The 25706-nt window shown below is 36.1% G+C and overlaps 3 protein-coding genes across 9 annotated transcripts in view; 1 reads left to right on the top strand and 2 right to left on the bottom strand.

The window, feature by feature from the left end:
* SGTB (small glutamine rich tetratricopeptide repeat co-chaperone beta) overlaps positions 1-21619 on the top strand; it is a 46064-nt gene extending 24445 nt beyond the window's left edge. The window contains exon 11 of the mRNA XM_072860855.1: positions 21140-21619. Coding sequence (XP_072716956.1) covers positions 21140-21155 — 16 coding nt within the window. The 3' untranslated portion in view covers positions 21156-21619. The remainder of the gene's footprint in view (positions 1-21139) is intronic.
* On the bottom strand, positions 221-25479 carry TRAPPC13 (trafficking protein particle complex subunit 13). 6 transcript variants are annotated; one of them, XM_072860852.1, is made up of 14 exons: positions 25344-25463; positions 21534-21612; positions 18546-18614; positions 17556-17655; positions 16979-17063; positions 16112-16239; positions 15902-15974; positions 12776-12820; positions 9185-9202; positions 6828-6961; positions 5484-5682; positions 2879-2979; positions 1820-1970; positions 221-1725 (listed from the first exon to the last, which is right to left on the bottom strand). In XM_072860852.1, exons 3-14 carry the CDS (start codon positions 18610-18612, stop codon positions 1621-1623), a joined length of 1206 nt encoding a protein of 401 aa, XP_072716953.1. In that variant the 5' UTR covers positions 18613-18614; positions 21534-21612; positions 25344-25463; the 3' UTR covers positions 221-1620. The 6 variants fall into 6 exon arrangements, with proteins under 6 accessions (XP_072716953.1, XP_072716949.1, XP_072716950.1 ...); XM_072860848.1 differs by lacking the exon at positions 21534-21612 and having other exon boundaries at positions 25344-25479; XM_072860849.1 differs by lacking the exon at positions 21534-21612 and having other exon boundaries at positions 1820-1967; positions 25344-25479.
* SHLD3 (shieldin complex subunit 3) lies at positions 21854-25484 on the bottom strand. Of its 2 annotated transcripts, none has more exons than XM_072860857.1 (2): positions 25344-25484; positions 21854-22961 (listed from the first exon to the last, which is right to left on the bottom strand). In XM_072860857.1, exon 2 carries the CDS (start codon positions 22933-22935, stop codon positions 22186-22188), a length of 750 nt encoding a protein of 249 aa, XP_072716958.1. In that variant the 5' UTR covers positions 22936-22961; positions 25344-25484; the 3' UTR covers positions 21854-22185. The 2 variants fall into 2 exon arrangements, with proteins under 2 accessions (XP_072716958.1, XP_072716957.1); XM_072860856.1 differs by having other exon boundaries at positions 21858-23069; positions 25344-25480.
* Between the last annotated feature and the right edge of the window lie 222 nt (positions 25485-25706).

Here is a 25706-nt window from a genome sequence, read left to right as displayed (position 1 = left end):
TTGCACTTTTGGTTTTGTAACAAGTACAAAGTAAAATCCCTCGTGCATATTGAGAAAGAACAAAGTCTGAAGCCTTGGATTCATACACTGTTTCAGGGCTACAGAAAGTCATACTGGCAAAATGCAACTTGTCTACCATTTCTGTATGTCTCCTACCTCTTACTACCATACCGTTACATCTCCTTCAGCTTGTGTCAGTTTAACTTGAGAATAGGTTATAAATAAAGTTATTTACATTTTTTGTCTGGATAGTTGTGGTTTTACTGTTTTAGTTTGTTGATATATCTAGAATAACAGGTAAATTGCATTCTTTAAAATATCTGTTTATGTTGGTTTCTCTGCATTTTATTAGATGTGCAGGATATAGTTTTAATTTATTTTTTTTCCTGTATGGATTCATTCCCTCAATTTAGTAAGCTGGTCCTAAATTTATCCAATATTTAAAAATTGAGTTCTACACTTAAAGATTTTATACACAGGAAGGCCTTAAGTAAAATACTGTCAAAACTAACTGAGGTTGCTAAGTGCCAATATGGTTGCTGAGAAACATGACAAGCCAGAGTAGAATCTTGAACACTAGTTTAAACCAGTGTTAACTAGGAAAGCCAGTCACCATTTTCTGTATTAAATGGCTACCTTTGGGTGACCTTAGATATTTCAAGCCAGAAGTACTTCCATCTTTTGTCACAACAAAGCTAGGGAAAAGTACATTTCAGTGCTTAACCAAGTCCTGAATTCCTTCCTGCATATGCTTTGGAGAACTTGATCTAGGGCAGCCATGCAGGGTTTTTAATCCTCATTTTCCTAAAAATCTACTTAAATGCCTCTGGGATGGGAAGAATAATTTGCACCAGCTCAGTTTAACAATAAAAAACGCCCAAGTTCTGCTATTTTAGTTTTCAATTCCCTACTAATTGGGAAGTAACATGCCTGTTCACAGCATGCCCTGTATTGCAGGTATGCACAACTCTGCACAAGACTGCAGCTAATTGGGATAGATTTGCTGTATTACTCCCTTTCAAAGACTGAGCTGCAACCAGCACACTCTTTGGCTGATACTCTACTTTCTAGCTGCTAGTGCCTCAACAGTGCCAGCTGCACTCTCTCATCTCATGCCGTGATCAGGCTCTCGTTCTTATGGCTATGTGTGTACCGTGCAAATACACTGCCAGGCCAGGTACCCCGAAGTATTCTTTCAGGGGTTTGGATTCCAGGAACTTGTCTGTAAAAGGCCAGTTCCTTCAGACTGAAGCAGTTTTGTCAGAACCACAATTTTAAAACTGTTTAAGTTATAAAAAAAATTTAAAGAACAAAAATAAGTACAAAGTGCTGCTATTTCATATCAATCTCACCCACCCACCCCAAGGTGACATTAATGCAATATAATTTGCTGGAGCTACACTTTTTTCAAAGGCTTTATTTTCAGTAGATAAAATGCATATGCATGTTTTTAAAAGATTTTAAAACATTCCAAAAATGCTCAGAGAAATTAAATAAGCGTAGTTACATTTATAGAGATATAGGGATTCGGGGGTTTTTTTGTACACATTTTGATGTGATTCGGCTGCAAAAAACATCAAGAAGTTGGTCCAAAAAAGCCCAGCAGAAATAGTTTTTTCTTCAGCTTTGTTTGACTTCTGAAGAAACTACACAGACTTGTGCAATATCATCATATTCATATGTTCTCTTCAAAAACGTGTCTGTAAGTCTTAAGCCAGAGACACTCTAGAAAGGGGAAATATTTAGAAGAGTTATTAGAAAAAATTACTAAGCTTATGAAACAGCTATTTTATAACAAAACTATGCTATAAATACTTACTTGCAAGCCCTGCACTGAAGACAACAATGTAAGTGCAAGGTGGAGGGATGAACTTGGGTGCAGCTTTCCAAGTTGCCTTCCTGAAACTCCACACCAATGGATGGCATTAGTATTGCACATTTCTAAAACCAGGTCCATAGTCCTTTCACTGCTAGAGGAAATGGAAAACAAGAATAAACCTGTGGGCTTTTTTTAAGCATTCAATGACAGCAGACATGTAAAAGCTTTATTACTTTATTGTTCAGGTTACTATTAATCAAGCCTTTATAAATAATTATAAGGCGGCAAGCAAGATTTACTGTGATGTGCAGTAATTCAGTTGCATATAGCTTTGTATGACACAAGCATCCTGTCATGGGTTTAGCAATCCTGGATAGCGTAATACTGCTCACATTTTCGATGGAGTATAAGATTTTAATGAGAAGTATCTGCAGACCAGATACATGCTTTAGTCCCTGGTTTCAACTTTTATTTAGAATTACTTTATTTAAATGTCACTCTTGTAACCCTTTTATAAAGAGCTACCATAGATCCTAGTGTAAACACAAATCAAGTCAAAACATGGATAAAGATGTACAAAAGACAACGGTGACAATGTGTAGCAGGCATTCTAGCAGTGGTGCAGAACTAGCGGTAAAATCAGACTGGATACAAACAGCATTATTTATTCTGACAAAACTACTTGTAGTTTACAAAATCCTATATACGCACTCATTTTGTTATTAGATTAACTAACAAGAACTAAGATGATTTGTGCTTTACATATGGGGTGCAATCTTAAATGATATTGCAGCCAGTTCCATGGAATTCCACTACAGATTTTTGGCCACCTCCTCGTTCAAATAGTATTAACAATCATGATAAAAAGTTTTTTTGTTTCTTTGGGTTTTTAAAAATCACTGTAATCCAAAAGATGTGTTTCAAGTAGTTTCATGTTGCTACAACTCACAGTAAAGAGCAGGTTTGAGTTGTTTCAGGAGAAAGTGTTAGAAAATGAAACAAAGACAGCCACAACTTGCCCTCTCAGGAAAAAGCACAAGAATCACATGACATCATTACCTGCAATTTGTTATTTTACATGTAATGTCAAAAGGTTCTTCCAAATTTACGGTGTCTGGTATTGTCTCCAAAGAAAGCCTTACATCGCCGTAGCCAGGAGCCTGAGAAGGTACAAGAATGTATATTCTCAGATGCTGGATAGCAAAGCTGAAGTTTTTACTACTCAACTTTTCATTTACTGCAACAAGCTTGGAATAAGAGGAATTTGAAGAAAGACGACCAACTCTTTGTGCTTTTGATTTGTACCCAAATCACAGCAGTGCTCCATCCACTACTGATGACCACCTTTCTTGATATGTTTAACAGTTCATTAAACAAGGATGATCTTAGATTACTAAGTTTTTCAGATAGTTCATATCCTTAAAGTTTGAACATCCATATACAGTTCCTGAGATCAGCTTTATTCTAAGACCTCCCTGTTAGGCAGATAACAGATACACTATGGACAACGTAAGTATAGTTTTCCTAATTATCCAGCACTGGAAAAGTAATTATCCAGCACTGGAAAAAAGCACACATTTTCAGCTGTATTAGCTGACAGGAAGGAATCTACTGGAAAAATTATACCCAGTTCCCTAAACAACAGGTAGTTTGCAGTAACATTAGACTCTTCTTTTAACAGAGATGCATTAAGAAAAAAAAACAATAAAAGCAGTATTTCATAGAATAAACTTTGCAGCAATTGACCAAATCAAGACAGGATCAGAGCAGATGAGGTGGCCTAAACCAGTACATGTTGGCCTTAATGAGACACCTGCAAGAACTGACGGCTAAAGGTAAAGGCCTTCCAGTAACACCAAAAGGAGGAACATAGTTTTCATCTAGAAATGAAATAATTGCTCAGAGTATGGAATCGACTAGACAATTCCTTGCTTGTGCTACTCAAGAATAATGTTATTTAACTTTGAACTGATTCTAGTCTAGTCCTGGATTGAATGCCTGTGAGCAGGTGGAGCACCCTTGGCATACTGTGGACATGCATCTGTCTGGTTTAATGTCAGCCCAAAAGAATGTAGTTGTGAATTCCAAGACCACTCCACAAAAAAACCCAAATTATGGTATGTGGGGGTGATCCAGGATACTGGTTTCACAAGTGCATTCCTGATCTGAACCAAAACAGTGACAGAGGGGCACAATGCAGGTAAAATTGTGGGCCTGTGGGGGAAACAATGGTTATAGGACTAGTAAATGGATTAGGAGGAAAATTATGGAAGGTGAAAGGAGCCTAGAAATGAAATAATCTAATAGCACTTAAAAGATGAGAACAAGAGAAGGAGTTGCACTGCAACTCAAAGGGGAAAAAAAAAAACCCAAAACCTGTTCGCTGCTTTTCCAAAGACAGATGTTGATCAAAGTACACAAAATACCTCATGTTTGTCTTAATCACCAACACAAAACAATGATGGACAACTAAAACTAATCCTGGAGTGTGGAGGTGTGTTAATCACCACCGTGTTTCAAGTGCAATTCTCAAAGGTTGAACAAGAAGGGATGCAAAGTGAGAGAATACTGATTTAGGGAGGGGGGAAAAAAATCTCTCTAAAGAGAAATTATAGGAAAGGTCAGCTGAAAATGAGCCAGTTTAGTTAAAAAACAAGCAACAAGTTTCAAAATAACAGGAGTAACTAACTTTAGAAAAAAAGGGCAGTTTCTAATTTGATGGAGTTATACAGATACTTAACACCTCAACTAAAAACAAATAAAAGTTTTAGTGACTTAACTGTGAATTGCACACCTAGTTCCAAGTGAATGTGATTTCTCTACAGAATTGCTTGATTTACTAGAAGATGGGGGGCAGCAGGGGGAGAGACAGAGGCAGAAACCCAATTACAAGCTTTGCAAACTCAGACTAAGATTCAATTATTGAAGCTTTTTTTAGTTCTCTCCCATATTACACCATCCTCAATTCAAAAGATGCAAGTCAGGTTTAGGCATTAGACTAGACAGGCTGGGCAGCTGACTTCAGCAAGCTAATAATTACAACCTAAAATTAATGAACAAGTTCTAAATCAACCAGAATAGAATAGATTGAACCAAAACGGTGGACATGAAAGATATATATTATCCTATACATAAAAATTGTTACTTGAAGCTAAAATGTCTGTATGAATTAGGGAGCAGACTTCTGCGTCAACAGTTAGCATACTTAAAGTTCTTTTGCCAGTGCTTTTCGGTTTGTTGCCAAATGGCATCCAAGAAATTAATTTTATTCTAACCAATGTACTTTGCTACATAGGTTACTTGATTCTGGCAGTTGAAGTGCACAATCCATTAAGTTATGTTATTCAGTGCTGTGAAAAAAGAAAGAGGCATGTTACATGCCAGAAAACAAATCCTCAAGAAAACAAAAAATATTGCCATTCACATGACCAAAAGGAAAAAGAATGCTTTTGTTCAGCTACAGTCCCTTGGAATAGTGTTTTTTCCACACTTCACTGACCAAATGTATTAAATAACTTTCTCAAATACATATAGAAACATGTGCATTCAGAACGAGGTCCAGAAAGTAAGCAGCTTGAACTTTTCCTTCGAGTCATTACTAATCATTCATTGAGTTGCCTTAAAAATGGATGCTAAGTTAAATTGATGCTTAAGTTAAACTTACCATTCTTTGGAGCTGGCTAGTTTGCAGCCTTCCTCGTTCACCCAGATTAGTTTTCCATACAATGTCTAGTTTACCAATCACTGTTACACCTTTTATTACTCCAGCTTTCTCTGCAAATTCTTGCTTTGGTTTTAGGCAGTATAAGTATTGACGTGTATCCATAGGTTGTAAATAAGTCCTTGAGCCAAAAGTAGACTCACTAAAAGAAAAAACATTGGGTCTTAATTTAAACAGTTATTTTCAGGAAGGCTTAAGAACCCAACCTTTTTTCCCCATCCCTCACCAGTCTTACTCTGTGTGTGTGTATATTATTCATGGCAAAACACATAGAATTTTTTTGTGTTTTCACAACAGAACACAATTCTAGAATTTATGTAGCATCAAGGACCAAGGAGAAAAAAAAATGCTTCATCTGAGCCAGAGAGAACCAAGGTGGAAATCCACTTTGCTCCATTATAATTTGTTATCTGGCATCTTAGCATTTAAACAATGCTGGTAATTTCACTTCTGCGATTTGGTTCCCTCCCAGTAAATCTCAGTGTCATGAGCCTAAGATTCCCATTCAGGACAAGAACCATTACAGCGGATGCAAACACTTTAAGAACAACACTTCACTACACGGCAGGTGAACACTTCAACAGGCGAGGAGAAGACAGAATTTTAACTTCAGCCCCCACTGCAGAAGCACCCCAACATCACCTCCTCCAAAAACCCAAGCAACTGCAAAGCACAAACAGTCAAAGTTAACTTCTACCCAGATATCACATGCTTTTGTATCCACAACAGTTTACTGAACACAGTAGAAAATTGTTCTAGTATTTGGTGTTTTACTAATTGACACTAAATGACATTTAATTTATTTCAGCATGACAAATTTTTATATTTTAAGATCCTATAAGGGTGTTCCGTCGATTCACCTTGACTGCTGCCTTGCTAGATCTTGATTAGAACAACTGAAAACAGTTACCAGTCTACTAGAAGGAAGCAAGGACAAGTCAGATGGGTCCTGTAAGGCTAAATATGTATCCACAGATCAAGTCAGAACCAGACATGGGCTAAATTTTATATAGGAGATACTGAAGATGCAGTATGGTTTCCTTTTACCATGTCATCCATGTTACCAATTATTTGAGGATTAAGCTGGGCATTTCTGCACTAGGTAGAATTACAAAATTTTAAGAATAGTTTCTATAAAAAGAAAAGAGTAACAACTTTTCTAGCTGCATACATAATAGGAATTTGATCTTTTTAGTCATGCAAAGAACTCACTAACTGTAATGCTTATATCTCATGAAATAGTAATTCAAAGAGTTTCAAAGTCAAATAGCCTGATTCTGAACATACCTTTCCCCTGCTGTGTCAACTGTGTTCAGTTCTGCAACATTGTACATCATAGATGGCTCTAAAGAAACCTTCTCCATAAACATTGGAGAGGTAGTGATATTCTGAATCTGAGCTTCCAGAAACACTTCATCTGTCTGAAAAAAAAAAAAAAACAAAAGTGCAAGTTCATGAAAACATAATTAGTGTTATTAAAAAGAATAGACAGTCCTATTGTTAAAAAAAAAATAGTCACATGTGTTTAGTTCATGCCTGCAAATCAAATTAATTAATGCAAGAAAAAACCTTAATCCCAGTAACAATAGGAGCAAAAGTGTTAGTCAACAGGTATCTTGCCAAACAATGGATGTGGGATAATTTCACTATGTTCTAGCTATTGCTTATTTGTAATGCATCAGATCACCACTTCCCAAGACTTTCATCAACTCAATAGCAACTCAAGTTTTAATCTGTATTATTAAAAAATAAAAAAATAGAATAAATGGTAAGTAATTGCAGTGCACAACACCATGCCATGCCAGGTTACTAGTGCATCAGGCTGTATAAAAAAAATTAAAATAAGTGTGTGTGTTTTTGTTTAACTGAAGTAAAATAATTCAGGTACATGCTCTGAGATTCTATTATTATTCTGAAACATTGACGTACTGGCTAAAAACCAAAACCAGCCTCCTCTCTCTCAGCTGCATCATGCCAATGGTTACCAATATTATATGCATCCAAAATTTAACTGGTGCTCTACCTTCAAAACATCCTATAAGACATATCTGTTAAATGAAGCTAATGCCTGAAGATGGTCTATAAGGACCAATTCTAGTACAGGAATGAAAGCTACAGACTCTAAACTTCAGAAGCTAAAAAACCATGGAACTAGAGGTGGTTTTGCCTCACTGCTTCTGTGGAATTACAGACCAGTGAAGTCACTTTGCAGCTCTAGAAATCTCAGGGTAGAATAATTACGGAAGGCTCAGTCTACTAGAGATATGAGCCCCTGGAGAAGTGAAAAACAAAACCAAAGAATTGCCAATTAAAAAAAAATAGCGGGGGGGAGTGTTACCAAATCTGCATTTACAAGAGAGTTACTGATTCAGGCAGTTGGACTACATGATTGTTGTAGGTCCCTTCCAACTGAAATAATCTATTCTATAAATTCAGTATGAAGCAGTTTAGGTATTTTGTTATGATAAATTTAAAAAAATATGTATTTTTATGGGGAAGGTGGAAGGAAGCTTACAGTTTCTTTTTAATCAGTGTAAATAAATGACTTCATTATACAAATGGAGTCCTGCTTGTAAATTACAAAATAGAAGTGGGACAAAATAGTCAAAATATTTTTAGTCTCAAAAGACATTGCATTAGAAGAAGAAATACAGAATGGTACTGGAACTGTTTGTTTTGCTTTATAAACAGGTTAAACACAGACCAGATGATAGCATATATATAGTAATGAAAACTGTGCAAGCTCCATAGCTTATGGACAGGCCTCACACTTGCAGAAGGAGCTAGAAATAACCCCGACTAAAACATGGCTCTCAGTAATCATTACTACTACCACCTGACTCACTTAAATTGATACTGTTTATATCCCATAAATCCATTGCTCAAAGTGTCCATTTACCCAAATTTTAGTTGTTTTCAATGCAGCAACCATAGGCAGCAATTTAGAAAAAGCTAACTTGAAAGGGAAAAGAAAAGTCAAGCAGCATAATGAAAAAGCAAGTTAGTTGTGTTATTCCTAAGTTGGTTTAATATCACATGGTTTTAAAAAAAATATATCCTTAAGTACTTTAGAAGAATGTTGTTTATTTTAATAAAAGACACACCTTAAAGTGAAATCAGACTGCAGAAGTATCATACTGACTCATCAACTGTTACATGCAGTTAAAAGTTGGAAAGTGCAGTTCCAGCTAGCAAAAGGAAGGAAGAACATCCAACTGCTGCTCTCTCCTCAAACCCACTGTCTCCACCAGCCAGATGTGAAAAGTTCTGTCACAGCTTACACAAGCAGTGCTGTAGTAAAACCTATATTTCTATGGGTCAAAAGCAGGAAAATTTTAGAAGGGATTAACTCCCATTCTCAAATAGTTAATCTAGTCAAATTTTGGTGAGGTATTTTACGGGAGGACCCCCACAAGCAAGAGTCTGTAATAATCAACTTCTAGTTTCAACAATGGGTAATAAAGAAAGAGCTAACCATTTAAATGATTAGCTGCACGTATAAAGATGAGAAAACATCAGTTCATGATATGCAGTACAAACATTGCTTTTCCATTATGTTTTTAAAAGAATGTCAACGACAAGCACAGAGACAGAGAGGCAATTAAAAAAGCATACATATTTATAAAAAAATAAATAAAAGTTACCACAGAACTGAGGTCACTCTAATGGGAAAATAAAAAAAGAACACATTAGAGAAATTAGGGTTAAATGTTAAAGAAAAAGGAGGCTAACTTTCAAACAAAATGCATTTCTGCATTTTTTTGCACCATCTAAACAAGATAGCATTAGTAAGACAGAAACGTAAATAAAAATGGATGCAAACAAAGATGACAACTATATTTCTAGTAAGGTATAGCTAGTATGGTTACATGGTTTACTAACTTTGCTTCAGAACCAATCCAAAGTAGAGCCTAATGCACGCAAGTCACAGATAAGATATGGTAGAACAAACTGACCCAAAAAAAGAGTTAGTTTGGAGCAAGTTTAAAGTTTGTCCTGAATTTAAATCCATGCAATGGGTTATATATGAAATGGAAAAACAATCCTTGTCATTTTATAGATAATTTGAAGTATCCACAGATATAAGGTCTCAAAATAAAAATAATGTGGTAATGTGTTCTAGCAAAGCTACAATACTGTAGCTTATAACAAAATTTGGCATAAAAAATTCTTTTTTGAATATCCATCATTCCAAAAGCCCAACCTTAATTGCAAACTTTGTTTTCTTAAGTGTCTGCATATTTGTCTCCCTATGCACGTTTACAGGAACAGAACCTTTTACAGAGCCTTTTCCAAGGCACACCAAAGCCAGTGAAAGACTTTCTATAGACCAGGGCAGATAATTCAATCTCAGGATTGCAGCAGGTTAGGGCGACAGGGCATGCGTTCTATGCACGAATTTCAGTGATGAACTTGATTTGGATGCTACTGCAGTACGAGCAACAAGCAAGAAAATTAAGGTTCAGCGTCATTCCTTGTCTTAGAAAAAAATTAAATTATGGATTATAATTTCCAGTAGAAAATAATTTTAGTGACAGACTTTATGAATAGATAGCATCATATCTGTAATATTAGTGTAACAGTTTAACTGGTTAGTCAACCTTTAAAGACCTTTATTTAACTAGTAACTGACTGTCGTGGTTTAGCCCCAGCCAGCAACTAAGCACCACGCAGCCGCTCGCTCACTCCCCTGAAACCAGGACACTGACACATACCAATTTTTTTCTCCCCTGCTCCCAAGGATAACAGTCTTAATATTCAGGATGAAGGTCTTGGTGCTTTGACAGCAAAGCAGTATCACATACAACATCTAACCAAAAACTTATTTCTAAGTTTTTTAATTTTGACTTCTGTGGTCATAACACATAGCAGCACTTCATATACTTTCAGAAATGAAATATGAATGGTACGATATCAGTTTGCTAGGCAAATGAAAATTGCTCAGTTAAATCCAAAACCTTAAAAAAAATTTTTTTTCAATCAATGGTAATGGGAGTTGCATAAATTCCTGAACAGGAAGAACAAATGGTATCAAAGCAGCCTTTTAAAACCTTTGCGGGGGTGGGAGGGGGAACCAAACCAAACCAAAACACCATCTCAGACACCAAAGCTTCTCATAGATCTTTGAAAAGCTCATAGATCATGAGGAATTGGTGGCTAATTGAGGAATGGAGTTTAAGTCCCTTATCAAGGCCAGTCAGTAAAACAATTTTGTAAGAAAAGAACACTTCTGACCTATATGAAAAGTTTGCCCAGAATTTACCTTAGAGGTTTTTATTTCCATCTGTTATGAAGTGTTTCAGCACAAAACAAAATTTACACGTGAAGTATAGAGAGAGAGCAACATTTAAGATATCTGTCCCTCTTTCCCCTACCACATATTTTTTATCTGAAACAATAATATAATCCATGCACAAAATGGTGGTTTATTTTGTTCCCAGAGGAATTACCTAGTTTCTTAGGATTACTTTTGTTCTTAAATCACAGCAGGAGACATCTCCAGTCATTCCCATTTATGGGTAACAACAGTTCTATAAAGCTGCTGACCAGTGATATGTGCTTACGTTCTGACCCTACTCAGGTATCATACATCTGGTCAACCTAAGGATTGAAGCCTGTGGCCTAGATACACGTACCAAGATATTTTTAGGAAAATGTTTTTCTCTTTTCTTCTGTACTATGATATTTAAATCACTTATGACCTATGCTTTGATTTATCCTCCCCTCTAAATAAATTAGATGCTATATATTAAATGTCTCATAATTTACATGCTATTCATTCACAACAGAGAGAAAATCTTTATGGAAAGTTTCCTGCACAACTCTGAACAACACAGATCTTTGCATCTGGAATCCTCATTTGTAGAGCAGAAATTCTTATCTGTTATTTCCCCCTTCTGTTTTCCCTATTGATACTGTCAGGAAGGGAAAGAAATATACCTTTCACACCTCTATAGCCATAATCTTGCATGATGAACCCCAGATGTGACTATGATGGAGATTAATTAGAACAATAGACTTGGAGACTCTCTGCTTTTCTACATGCAAATTCATAGCACATATATCTGCTTAGTTAAGAACAAACAGGGGGCAAAATATTTTCTGCTTAGCTTAACACAAGTTATTTTTCAAATTGCCAAAATTCCATGTATTTTCTTCTCCTCTAACTAACACTTTGGTCTTTTTTCTCCTGTCTACTATTCACTGCAACATAAAACACCTACAACTTCACTCTATCTTTTAAACTATTTCAAACAAACTGTTTAAGAATGCTAATGAAGGTTTTCAACTAAATGACTAGCAGTGTAATAGCTGACCATATTTCAGGGGTTATGGAAAAAGTTTAATACTCATAATGGAAGGCCTCAAAGTACTTTACAAGTATCAGTCTGAACTTCATACAAACAATACAGAATACAATGCTCACAAAATTAAGCTAGTTGCTCACTATCACAAAGCAGGTAAGTGATAATGTTGGAAACAAATGTCCTAACTTCCTATGTAATGAGATATCGTGGAAGTTTATACCCTACAACTGACCTATAATACATATATCCACAGGGAATGTCTACAAATAAAAAGAATGCTGTATGTAATTTGTAAGGGTTTCCACTATCTGTGTCACCTTCAGTTAAAATTCTTCCCATAAACAGCCAAAGACAGATACCTAACTATGTCCAAATAAATACACAAGGCATATATAAGGTAATTTAGTTTTTAAGCACTGTGTATAACTGCCCAAAGATTAAATTATTGAACAGAGGGGTCAGATTTACATTGGGGATTTAAATTTTAATTTCCCCAATGTAAATCTGACCCCTCTGTTCAATAATTTAAATTTAAGTTTCTCCAATCTGGTAAATTATTATCTCCTTTGTGAACAATTAAGCGCCCTCACAGTAAGTACTCTATCAGCCTAAATATAAAAGCAATAACTGAAAGTATTTGAGTTCATGGGAAAGCGGAAAATATGCAAAACTGCATTAAGGTCAAATGCATTAAGGTCCTGACAAGTCTGCTTTAGTTACCATCTCTTTACCCCCTTCATCAAAAGTATATCTATTTTTAAACTAAATGATATAAACTCACCACCTAATTTTTTCCCTTTAGAACTGATCATCTTTCTCAGAAACACGTGTACTTAAGAAGCTCTCTGAATTTAATCTAACCACCTAATGTCAAGTAATAAATCCAGCACACCAAAACAGACCCAAATACACACAGCTCTCACTTACCTCAGCATTGTAGAATTTGGTTTTCACATCTAGTGGTTTAAGAACCTGAATGAAATAGAAAAAAGATTGACAATTGATTTATCAGACAACTTCAGCATAAGCTGTTTGTAAGTGTTATTTTTTCTTTTTGATCTTACACAGAACAGGTGCATAATGGAATGTATAATACAATCAACTCAGCTAAAACCTCACAGTTCAGAGAATATACTTGCTGCTTCTTATTTGCACACTTGACTGTTTTGCTACTAAGCAGTTTTCTCAGACTGAAAAAAAATACTTCTCCACCTAAGCACTGGCCTCTTACAAAACTAGACAAATCCAGTGCACTAAGTAGATCTATGTCTTTAAAAATAACGCTACGTCCATCTTGTATCCTGAAGTGGTCTGGATTTGGCTTCAAGAGCAAGCAAGAACAATGTAATATTTACAAGTCCTTCAGTGTTCTGCAGCAAACAAAAGTTGCTGAGGGCTTCTCTAAAAATAAACGAAACAGAGAACTATTCATGTGATTAACTTAAGCAACAAGCCATTACTAGGCTTCACTTCCTTCTTGAAAACTCAACTGTTACAATAAATAAAAAAGCCGATAAATCATTTTAATTGCATGAGATTAAATCAGCAAGAGAAAACAATTTGATTATATAAAAGGTGATACTAAAGTGTTGGTTCTTAAGTGCTTGAATTTTCTGCATAAAGCCACTACAGTTAACACATTCAAATATGAAATGAGTATACACTGATGTAACTGAAAGAAATAAGCTTCTATTATACTTGCAAGGAAACAAATTTAAATTATCTCACTGAAGACATTTATTTCCCTTTACAGCGGGAAATTTTTCTTTTGTTTACATATAAGTGTACTGCATCCTGAGAGACCCCTAAAGTTCCAAGTTGTGAACAAATTTTTTAGCCCTGAAGAATTAAAGATTAAAAAGTAGTCTTCACAGAGATTTTTGTATTATGACAGGCATATTCAAATCTTTCAAATAATTAGAACTATCCCTCTCTAGTCAGAAAAAAAAAATCAAAATTTTAATTTAGGTGTTTGTTGGTTGAGTGTTTTTTTCTGCCAAATATTTTGCTTCAGTGAGCTTCTTATTAATTTCCCTAAACACTGATGTTTTCTCTCTCTTTCTAATAAACAAAGTCTTTCCATTCATTCCAGTAAATTTCAAGTGGCATTCCAGTAAAAATCAAATCATTACTGTGAGGTTCACCCCCGCCTCAAACCAAACAACCACCAAACCCTAGAAAGAATCATTCCTTCTCCATATAAACATAATGGTGTTAATTACGCAGAGAAAGCTGTGGAACAAAAAGGCACTATTCATCAGTATTACACTACATATAATTGTTGAAAAAGCAGCTGTTTAAAACCAACTGTAACACTGGTTCAACATAAAAGATCCTAGAAAACATAACTGAAGAAGTTGAGAACCTGTCAAAGAAAATTTTTTCTTTGTTATAAAATAGCTGATGGCCCCTCGATCACTAGCAGCCATTAATCCCCATTGAAAAGACATTGTTCGGTTTTCTGTAACATTTCTTTTTCTTTGTTCTCAGATTTTCTAGCTGCTGTCTCCGTGTCCAATTTAAAAAATAACAACCAAAATTTCTCAGTGAAGTGTTTCTCATAATGAATCAGAACGTATTTATAGAATGGTGTTAAAGTATATATATACACTTTTGGAGAAGCTCTTATGCTTCCTCCTTTGAAGGAAGGGCTTCAAATTTGACAGCTGGCGTTAGCTATTTTGACATTAAAGTTGCTTGTGTTGGATTCAGTTAAAAAACCACAGAAATTACAATATGCATATAGACCCTTGAAAACTGTGCACAAATAAGTTTACATATCAAATCTGAAGGAGACAAATCGACATGTTGAACAAGGCTCTGGCAAGAACAAGGGTAGGGAAGGGAGAGAAGATGAGAACTGGAAGTCTGCAGATGCATACAGTAGCAATCAAAGAAAGCCTAGAGGGGACAGAATACTGAACTCCTGGGGGACAAAGAATGGAAAAATTGAAACAGTTTCACAAAGATAGCAAGACAAAACACACAAAGATGAAAATCAGCTTCAATAAAGACGAAGAAACACTGCAGAGTTTCTGGGTTCAGAGGAGAGCGTAAACACAAAGATTGATACGGAATCATTTTCCCTAGGATTGTCTGGAAACACCTTAGACTAATCAATACCTGCCATTTCAAGGCCCACAAGTACTAACAGCACTCGGGTGTTCGTTGTCTGTAGCGCATGGCAATTTAGCCTCCTAAAGACTGAAATGCTTTTGTCTGAAGTACCTCGATAGAATACTAGAAAAGAGTAAAATGAAATCACCTGCAACTTGCAAAAGATGCAGGTCTCAATTATCTAATGCTCCTGTATTGCCAGATGTGAGAGTATCTAAAAATGTATTCAGTAATGCATGTCACCTAATCTCCCATTCTGTGGCAAACAGCCCACAATTATCCAAGTCTCAGCATATGTCGCTAAAAAAATAAACATCAATTAAATACACAGCTAAAATAGACTCCTTCCTGCCAGAACCAGTCCACAGAAAACAGTAATTTCCTGCTTTCCTCAGTTACTCTAATCTCAAGTCTTGAAATTTGTGCAGTGGAACAAAAGGTTTCAACTCTATCAATTACTTCTGTGGATATTAGTCAGATCTAACACATTAGACTTTGCTTAGTTTCCTTTAAAAAACAAACCACTAAGTTCCAATTTAAAAAAGGTTACACACGCTAAAAGAAAAATCAGAATTTTACAATCTAAACTCAAAGGTTAGATGTGTCAAAGTCAGAATGAACAATACTTATTCTGTTTAAAAATAATCATAAAACTGGCTGCTATAATAAGGGGTTTTTTTAAAGTAGATTTTTCTTTCTCAATAAATAAATACAAATTGTAAGATGTAATATTTATTATTTCTGAAATGTTTAACTGCACGGTAATTAGAAACCATCAGTTCATGTGAAGTTTGAAGCAACGGTTTTTATCAGTTCACTTAAAAGTCAAACAGATTTTTAGTATGTAAAAGTGCTTCTGAAGTATCAAATGTTTTAAAATGGGTTTTCCAGATTCACCCACTTATTAAAAACAGAGTAGAATACTTCATGCAATACCTGAAATTTGAAGAACTTTCTGAAGTACATCTTCTCTCCTGTCTGCGTAGTGTAACTTACTGCACAAACTAAGCTGAAAGAAACAATTTAAAAAAAATAATTTTGAATTACTTTAAATTTTGTGCCTATATCAAAGCAGCATCAGAATAGCATGCATGTGCTGCAGTTTTATTTAAGCTCAGTTAATCACAGAAAAACATAAAACCTTACATGTGTGTTCCTATTTCCTTTACTTCATGATGGATCACATCATCAATGCAACAGTCAGGTTTAAGTTCTGCCACTGCAGCACTTGAAGCTGAAAGGTTCAAACGCTGAGAACTTGTCTGAAGATCAGCCTGGGGACAGAAAAACAAAGCATTGGTTAGAACTGCAGCTGCTTAAAGCAATCTAAAGAAAAATAACTTATATTATAAAGTACTAGGTTTCACTGAGCATTTTGTACCCTACATGCTTTTATACATGTAACTAAGATATGTTAAGATGACGAGATACCTGTCAAAGCTAAAGACAAGTTCTAAAAAAAAATAAATATATATATATATATAAACAGTCCAATCCTTTAACACGCAGCTTATAAAATCTCTACTTATTTTTTACATTGAGTTCTACAATGACTTCTGGAATTTATTCTCAACATATTATTTGTTCAGCAGAAAAAGCAAAAGAACAATGCACTAGAAAAGAACTAATTTGAAATGTAAGCAAAATACAAGTTAATGCATGCTTTACAGAGACTTGCTTTGATGACCTCATTGAAAGTGTGAGTAAGCAAACATGACTCCAATTTTTTAGCTATGGAAGTTTTGCTACACTGATTCTCTAGAGAAGCTTTATAACATATCCTTTTTTTTATACAAACCTAGTTTTTCATTTTAATCTTTAAAGATTTCTATCATCACTTCTATTTTTATGTCTTATTGTTTCCAATTTCCAGGTATACTTTCTGGATTGGAAAAAGTGATAGATATTTCCTAAAGTTTATATATTAGCATTAAGCATACAAGGTAGTCAGAAAACATACTCAAGATATTTTATTTTTTTATAAATCCAGTAAGTAGATTTATCTTCACATACCTTCACCAGTATGTCCTTGACAACTTGATTACTATCATTGTGTACGCTAATGTAACTGGAAAATGTCTCTCCCAGAAATATATTTCTGTGTTTAAAAAAAATTAAAATAAGTTTAATAACAGTTGTATGTTGGCATTTTCACACCCGTACTTCTAAATGTCATCTTTCTAAGACAAACAACTTCAAAAGAGCACAAACAAATCAGAATCTTTTTCTAGATAAAGATCTCAGAAGAAGAAGAAGATGGCTTACAGTACCCACAAAAATCACTGTAGTAAACTCTGTTAGTATAAGATGTGGGTTATAGTAGTGCATTACATTAGAAATTCACCTACAGTTGCAAATTTCTTTCAACTTTCAATCCTCACTACATTCAGAGTCAGTCTACAGACAAGGAACATCAGGCAGCACATATTTGCATATTATGTCACATTATAAATCAAGCCACAGATTATTTTTAAAATCATTTAACATCTCATTGCATAACAATGATGTTCAAAAAGAAAGAAAAGTAGCAAACACATTGTTAAATGAATCTTAAACCTTGCACATGACAGTTACAATAATTCATTCTTACCCAAAATTTTGAGGCAAAGTCAGCATTTCTCCTAGCATCAAAGTTTCTGCTCCCTTTATAGTAGAAGGATCATCTTTCATGAGCTGGTTAAATAGATAACCTGTAGAAATATCAAATTGCTAGTATCTAAATATTTGCTAAGTCTAAAGCTTTGTCTACATTTAAGTTATGACACTTAATCACTTATTTAGAAGTAATTTATTTTAGACACACTTATTTTACAACCAACTTGTTTAGGGATGAAATACATACCTATAGGCCTGCCTATAAATTATACCTTACTTCCAGGCACTTGTGTCCAATAAATAATTCAGTATACATACTGAAGAGTGCAATCCCAAAGGCATTGCTCAAATTAACTTCAAGGGAAATTCTGCCCAAATAAAGCACATTACATAACAGAACTAATCAACTCCACTTACTTTCTTCCCCTGCTTGCTTTGTATTTCCACGCAATCCTCTTTTCGTGAATCTTTCCTTTGCCTTTCTTATACTTGACTTATAGACTGCAACTGTTACTGGGGAACAACCCAGGGATTTCCAATTTATGACTGTACACCAAGCGTAACAATTCAAAAGTAGTGGTTCTTGCAAAATAGTTTTCCACAGAACATTCACGTGTTGGTTCTTTTCCAGGGCATGTGTTGGTTCTTTAAAAGGGCATTTTCTCCAGATAAAGATAGTAACACCAAACTTTCTACAATTACACATTTCTCTCTCACAACTGCCTTCCGTCTTGTGTGTTAATTGCTCAGACTTTAAGGTCACGTGTTTGCAATATCACCACCAAGCTTTCAAAGCTGTAGGTCAAGAGTTGTAGAGTGCACCTTGGTATTTTCCTATAGCCATTACCAAAGATAAAATATATTGCTCTTTCAGATTACCATCTATAGGAGGTCATAAGACTCCTCTGACATCTAAGCCTCAGATGCTCACATTGCTTAAACCTGCTAATATGTACATAATAACCAGTCAGTAGAAAAGACATACCTGGCAAATCTCTTTCTTCACAAGTCACTGGAATATTAGTGAATAAGGTAGGTTTGGTTAGCCTCATCACTGCAAAAGTCAGAAAATAAACCATAGGTCAATGAAACAAGTATTTTTAAACTTATTTTTTTTAAAGTATAATTTTGCCTTGCTCTCCTTCCACCAAAAAAACCCCACAACCACCAAATCTTAGCCTGAAAAAGGGTAACACCTTTTTGGATCCCCTGGCCTTTTTCAATACAAAAAATTCCCTGCTACTCTGAGACCCAAGAGCACTGGTAATGTTATTGCTTCCTCTTGCTTTATTCTCCTGGTACACTAACATCTACTGCTTTCAATCTTATGTGCTAGAGGTCTTATACCTGTTACAGTGTTAAGTGCTTTGTGGGAGAAGTGTACCAGTTTCACTTTTTTGTGGACTCTAGGCTAAATGCCTGTTCTGTGATCCTGGTTGCTCTGGAATGGGACATCATGACTAGTATGGACCCTTTCAAACTCCAGGCTATAAGGAATGGCATTTATACCCTAATCTCCAACACATATGCAAGACAGAGTTACAAGTCTAAAAGCCTGTGTTATTTATATAATGGCTTTCTCTTTTAGTATCAAACTTTAAACTCAAACCAGCAAAACTGTCACAAAAACCTCAGGAACACACAAAATACCTATTTTATTGATACTGACAAAACCAAAATCATTGAGATTTTGCTATTAAAAAGCCTCTACTTCATGAAAGTGGTATTTTCAAAAGCTATTTTAACTCAGAATACTCAAAATTACATTATTTTTATTTGTATTACAGATTTAAGATGTTGCTTCTTAAAAGAATTCCTCCGTATTCGTATAAACCAATGGCCCTAATCTTGCATATAGCTTCTCATGAAAGCATTCAAATTAAACAAAGTTGAGCATTTGTAACCTTAGGTATTGATCTGAATATGTAAAAATCACTGATTTGCTTTTCTTTGAAACTTAAACATAAAACCATGTAATTTCTGAAGACTAAAACTAAAAAATAACATAAAAGGATTTCTCTTGACTGCAACAAGTTAATCAACATCCTTGCACTGACACATGTATTGTGCTTTTATCTTTACTCTACTTTCGTACATCTTATATGTCTGGTCAGCAGTCATTATTTCCAGTTGTGTAAAATATTCAATTATTTTTATATACATTTGAGTGTAGTGGGCTATAGGGGTTCACAAGAACTTACACTACCATACAGCAGACCTATGCAAGTTAGCATCAACACAAACAAATCTGTTTTCACATAAAAAAGGTAATACATTCTCTTTGTTATGGTGCAAAGTTGAAAAACATGACCTCTGAAGGCTTAGAACCACAAGGTAAATTAAAAGTCCCAAAATATACAAAACAGAGTAAATGGAGAACCAGATTCAACATTGAAGATTAAAGAGATAAATACTGAATTATACATGCATATGCACTAAGCATTTCTGGAACAGTTCAAAATGAAAGTCGGGATTCCAGCTTGCACATTGGTGCTACCCAGGACTGTAATAATTCTGTAGAGAAACCAAAAGTGGTGTTCACTTTTTATTGCATGACAGTTATCCAGCTGAGGTGCTCACAGCTAGCAGTGCATGTATCATTATTCGCATCCAAGCCAACCAATAAATTCGCATCCAAGCCAACAGAAAGCTCACAGCTACCACTGAACAGTGACATTGATCTCTCCTTCTGTTTAGCAAGACATTTGTTTAGCTCTTTTGTCAGTGTATTAAATAAATCTAGTGGGACTGTGCTATTGGCAGTTACCTAATTTCATTCAAATCTACAGTAAGCCCATATAAACTAGTATTTGCTTACTGTTTCTAAAGGAACAGCTACAGATCAAGCTTACTCATGTTTAAGAGAATAAATAGATAGATAGATCATGGAATTAAGTCAAAACACAAATTAAGATATGTAGATTATCATATTTAATAGGACTACTAAATTAATATTAGAAAATATTGCATCTTCGCAATATTTTGCGAAGATGCAATTCGCAAGAGGATGACCTCTCATCTCTTTTCTTCTAAGATCCAAGACACAAAATACAACATTAAATAAAACTCAAATCATGCTGCATTCTACTCCATTATATCTTTAAAAATGCTGATGCGCAAAGAAACTTTGTAACTATTAGTGTTAAGCTCACAAAAAGAATTTCAGTGAAATAACTTAGCTATATAAGCTTTAAAACTAATAATGACCCTCAGTTACTCTAGACAGCATTTTACATCAATTTTGCTAAGTGGTAATATTAAATATCACAAACACCCCAAATGTCAATATAAGACCCCCTTAACATTCAGTCAAAGTTTAGAAATACGTGTCAATGATCCAAACTGGGCAATATCCTTAATTTTAAACTACAAAAATATATGTAATGCCTATAATAAAATATAACTACTCCAACATAAGGATGCCATCAAAAGAAATATGTAAGTAAAAGTCCAAGGGGATTTTATTTAGTTTTTACACAGAGGGATCTCTGCTATGCTTATCTGCACTTTTATTTGATCAGTGTTAATGATAATCTAACAATCTACAAATACCATTCACTTATCTTCTCCCTTTTCCAGATGCCACAGACCTTGACGTCCAGCTACAGCAAAATTACCTGGAGTAGTAGGGGTGCCTAAGAGAAATACATATCCTTGCAGTCATATCAATTCCAGTTTAGCTGCTCTACTGACTCTCCAAACATTGAATTGACTAGGAACAGCATGACCTTGAAACACTTTATTCTTTCAGGTGACAAAAAGTCATCCTGAACTCAGCCTTTTGTCACCATAAGAGGCATTCAAATCCTCAGAGACCTTTACTTTCCATACTGACAACAAATAGAGGTTCACAGATAGAAGTCTGATTTCTTAATTTCCTGACCTATAGCTGTAAGTTAGTGCTTTCTTCTTCCCCAATATAATTAGAGACAAAAGACAAGAAACATCAGGGGGAAAAAAAAAATCTTATTACCAAAGTCATAAAACAGCAAATGCCAAGTTGTTCATTACTTTTCAGCACACAACTTCCACTGAAACTTTCATTAGTATTTCTGGGAAAATATGGATAACGTTACTAAGACAGCATATACATGCAATAGAAAGTAAGCTTGTATTTCATACAAGGGCTGTGCCTTCATTAAAAACCCCCACACACTACTTTCAGGAAATAATCAGATCTTGAAAGTCTGAGTGTCTATAATAATTACAGATCATTATAGAGATTGTAACAACTCAATATTTTTCCTTCTCCTAATTTCAAAGAAGCACAGTGAGGATGTACTTTGCTTGACTGAAAGCATAAATTTTATTATTTGACACAGCTTGCCATAATAGTCTGGAATTTTTATTTTAATTTTTTTCCTTTAGACCACCAAGGTAGAGAAAAGCTACAAAATGCAGTACTAAGGTGAACAGAAACTTACTAATCTTAATAGAACCATTCATAAGTCTCCTGGCAAAACAAAGTTAAATAAATATATGATTACAGTTTAAAAACTGTAGCAAAATAATATTAAGTAGTTTTCTGTTTGTCAATTCATCAGTTCTAAAGTTTGTATATTCTAAGCTGCTTAAAAACTCTAGTACTTCAGACAGCAATTTTATTATGAAACTCTATCTTACAATTATAAACTAAATATAATTCCGAATTTATGTACAAGCAAATTCATTTTATCAGTAAGGCTTAGCTTTTCCCTAAGAATATTTCTAACATATTCACAGTATAATATATCACAGAAAATCCATATCTGTCCCACAGATCTTTGGATAGTAGCATTGCAAGATGGCAATTCATTCTGCTTGATAAGTCTATTCAATTTTATCCAGATGTCCTCCAAATTCTGATTATTACAAATAGACTGTTCAATTGTCCACTTTGCTCTATAAAATGCATGCAGTTTTAGTCTTTCCAAATTATTTTGCAGTTCTTGAGATAAAGGAAGAATCTTTTCTTTAAGCCTAGGGCTAGGGAGAGAGACACTCCATGACCTTTTCAATTTTTGTTTTCCATTAGGTGGCGGTTCTCCTTGATTCTCCAAGTTAATTGGTCTGTGAACAGTTTGTGCTTGGATTAAAGTCTGCCCATGTTTCACATTAGACTGAAACTCAAGGAGATTTTTTGTGCAGTCATAATCAGGAGATCCTGTAACATATTCTGAAGGTGTAGAAAGCTGTTTCAATTCTTCTGCTTCCTCACAAGAAATAACAGGTGGCTGCTTTTTTGGTTTGAGGGGAAGTCTGCATAAATCATTTGGAAACCAGGGTGTAAATCTTGGTAACTGACGAATGGGAAACTCCTTCACTGCTGCTTCTGCAAATTTCTGCAGGTTTATTAGGTCTCTCTGATGTGGTCGATAATGCAAGACCACTTCCATGCTTGTACAGTAGGAATCCAGTTATTCTTAAGAAAAGGAACAGTGTCTTGATTAGGATTCTCAATCTAGACTGAAACATCTTATTTACAAGAACTTCCTTGCCCCGTGCTGCAAAGATCAGTGGAAAACAGGACCTAAAGCAGAAGTATTATAAAAAATAAGATACTACCATATTAAGAAAAACATTGCTAGGATATTTTACAAAAAAGCAACATGTAGTAAAAATAAGCGAGATATGTCAGAACATTCTACTTTATCCAGGCTGAACATTAGTGACTGTATTCTATCATTACCAGCATAACTTCAGTATGCTGAACATTATCCATATGCACACAGTTGACTCAACACTGTCCATCCCAAAATTATTCTTTTACTGTCACCATCTCATATCTGCCATCCATCATTATTCTTGCTATATTGTTGTGATGCATATTAAAAGACATACAATTACTACTGCCTATTTTCTCAAATTTACTAGATATATCTTTTTCTTTTTTTGAAGTGTTTTCCTCCTACACTTCAACATTTCAAGCCAGGGCATATAAAGCAACTAGAAAACACGTGTCTTACAGAAACCCTTCCTGAAATAGTACTGATTGATACAGCAGTTTTTAAAGTCACGGGTTAAAAGGGAAGAGCTATAGGCAAATTAAAGTTGTCTGCTTCCATTTCATATCAGAACTACACATTTAGCTTTAGTCTCAGAGCCTCTGAGCAATACAGGCAGCCATCCTTTTAGTCCTTAACTTAAGGAGCTGATATTTCCTTAATTTATTAGACTTTTAGAATAACTAAAAGACTCATTAAGTCCTTAAAGACTTTATACTTTCACAGATCGTTGCTTTCTTTCATACAAAGATTATATTAAATGCAGGGAGGGAGGGAGGGAGGACTACAAACACTACTATGAAACATAACATAACATGCACTCTCTTGCTCTCCTGTTTTCCCCCCCTAACAAGTTTGCAATTATTTCGGGTTCCCTGCCAGAGATCAGCAATATACAATGATATTAAAATCAATAAAATCGAGGATTGCTTAATCATTACACTGTCAAGATTTTGTTTAAAATAGTCACAATGCAAAGAAACCGTGACACCTTTCTCACTTCTGCAAAATCTACAGCCTGGACACTGCACCAAATTCAGTACAAGCCCAAGGATTATACTGGTCCCTTACAAAAGCAAAATGATCCATCACAAAACATTTTGCTTTGAATTAATTACTATCAAAATGCGTTTGTAATGTCACCTGATGATGTTTTGTGTTCTCAGGTTTTTGGCTTTATTTTGTGTATGTACATATCTGAAAAAGAGCTTCTTGATCTTGGAGTTATCATTAACAGATTTTACTGTGACAGGCAGACACCATTAAAAACTCTCCCCAGGAGTGCTGTAAAACTAGTAAATGGGCAGAAGATAGGCTCTGAAATCATCTACACACCTGCACTATTTTATCCATCTGAACAGCCTCGATGATTCAGAATGCTTGCAGAACTGAGATTTTAACCAACTATTTATTACTCCTACTAAACTAGCACCATTTATTTTTATAAACAAGCACGGTTAGAAAAAAAAAGAAAGCAAGTAATATGTCTGTTGACCAAAATAAGGTGAAAGTAGGTTCAGGCTTTTCAGTGTTTCAATTGCTGACTTAGTGGCACCCAACTGCCAGCAGAAATGATCAAATTATTTGCAGGGCTCTCTTGATTTCTGCTTTAATTCTGCAAGGTATGCAAGAGACTTACACATTTTTCTTTTCACTATTCGTGATTCCTGAAACACGGATGTAAGCCACGTAGCTATGCATTAAGCATAAGGTTAAACGGGCAAAAACCATGAAAAGGGGAAAAACCAAACAAACAAAAGAGACAGCAGGCAACTGGAAAGGAAACAACAACAAAAAAATTCTGATAACTGCTGAAAGCCTTGTGCAAAATGCAAATACATCGAACAGCCTCGACGGCCCCATGAAGCAAGGCCCGTGTGCAGGCCCTCTCACTACGCATAGCTCGCCGCCCCCCCCCCCCCCCCCCCAGCCTCCTTTCGCGCTCGGGCACCCCCCGCCTTGCGCCCCACCGCCAGGCGCTCCTGCCGGGCCGCTCCCTATCCGACCTTCTTCTAAAACGGAGGAAAGAAACGGCCTCGCCCCCGGAACGGACACGGTGTTTCACGACCAGTTCGCAACCCGGAGCCCGCGCCGCCTCTACGTCCTCCCTAACCGCGGCGCCCGGCCCGGCCGCAGCGCCCCGCCTCGCCCGCGTGCCTGGCCCGCCTCGCCCCTCGGGGCTGGCCGCAGGACAGGGAGGGGGGTGAGGGCAGGGCCGGCGGAGACGCTGCTGCCGCAGTACGAGCGGCCTGGGAGGGCGGGCGGGCATCGGCGGGCCCAGCGGGCCGCACTGCCGGTACCTTTCAGAGCCAGCAGGTGCTCCTGCTTGGGCTGGTTAACGTCCATAGCTGCAGCCTTCACCCCTTCGGGAGGGCAGACGGGCCAAAACGCCGCCGGTGGCGGAAAACGCTCGGCCGGGATGAACCTGCGCGCAAATCCCGGGCGCGGTAAATACTGCCGAGCCCGGAAACAGCTGTCCCAGGATGCAACTCGTCACCGTCACGGCACGGCACCAGCACGGCGAGCGAAACTACAGCCCCCAGAAGGCACTGCCTCCCGCTCCCCCGCTGGAGGGCAGGGCGGACGAGTGCTCCGTGGGCGTTCTCAGGGGCCACCACCCCCTCCTTTGCATGCTGGGATATGTAGTCCCGCAGAAGCCACGG

The sequence above is a fragment of the Ciconia boyciana genome, chromosome 4, assembly GCF_034638445.1.
Source record: "Ciconia boyciana chromosome 4, ASM3463844v1, whole genome shotgun sequence".
NCBI lineage: Eukaryota > Metazoa > Chordata > Aves > Ciconiiformes > Ciconiidae > Ciconia > Ciconia boyciana.
The sequence above is the reverse complement of the archived record's forward strand: the minus strand, read 5'-3'. Positions and strand labels throughout refer to the sequence as shown.

What these genes read in the sequence shown, in the direction of transcription:
- SHLD3 (XM_072860857.1), bottom strand. Translation starts at nt 22,935, where the DNA reads ATGGAAGTGGTCTTGCATTATCGACCACATCAGAGAGACCTAATAAAC.
- TRAPPC13 (XM_072860848.1), bottom strand. Translation starts at nt 25,389, where the DNA reads ATGGACGTTAACCAGCCCAAGCAGGAGCACCTGCTGGCTCTGAAAG. An exon ending in ACTTTGCCTCAAAATTTTGG is followed by an intron (nt 17,064 to 17,555) that starts GTAAGAATGAAT and finishes TTTTAAACACAG; the next exon opens with AAATATATTTCTGGGAGAGA. An exon ending in CTAGCCAGCTCCAAAGAATG is followed by an intron (nt 2,980 to 5,483) that starts GTAAGTTTAACT and finishes GTACCTTCTCAG; the next exon opens with GCTCCTGGCTACGGCGATGT.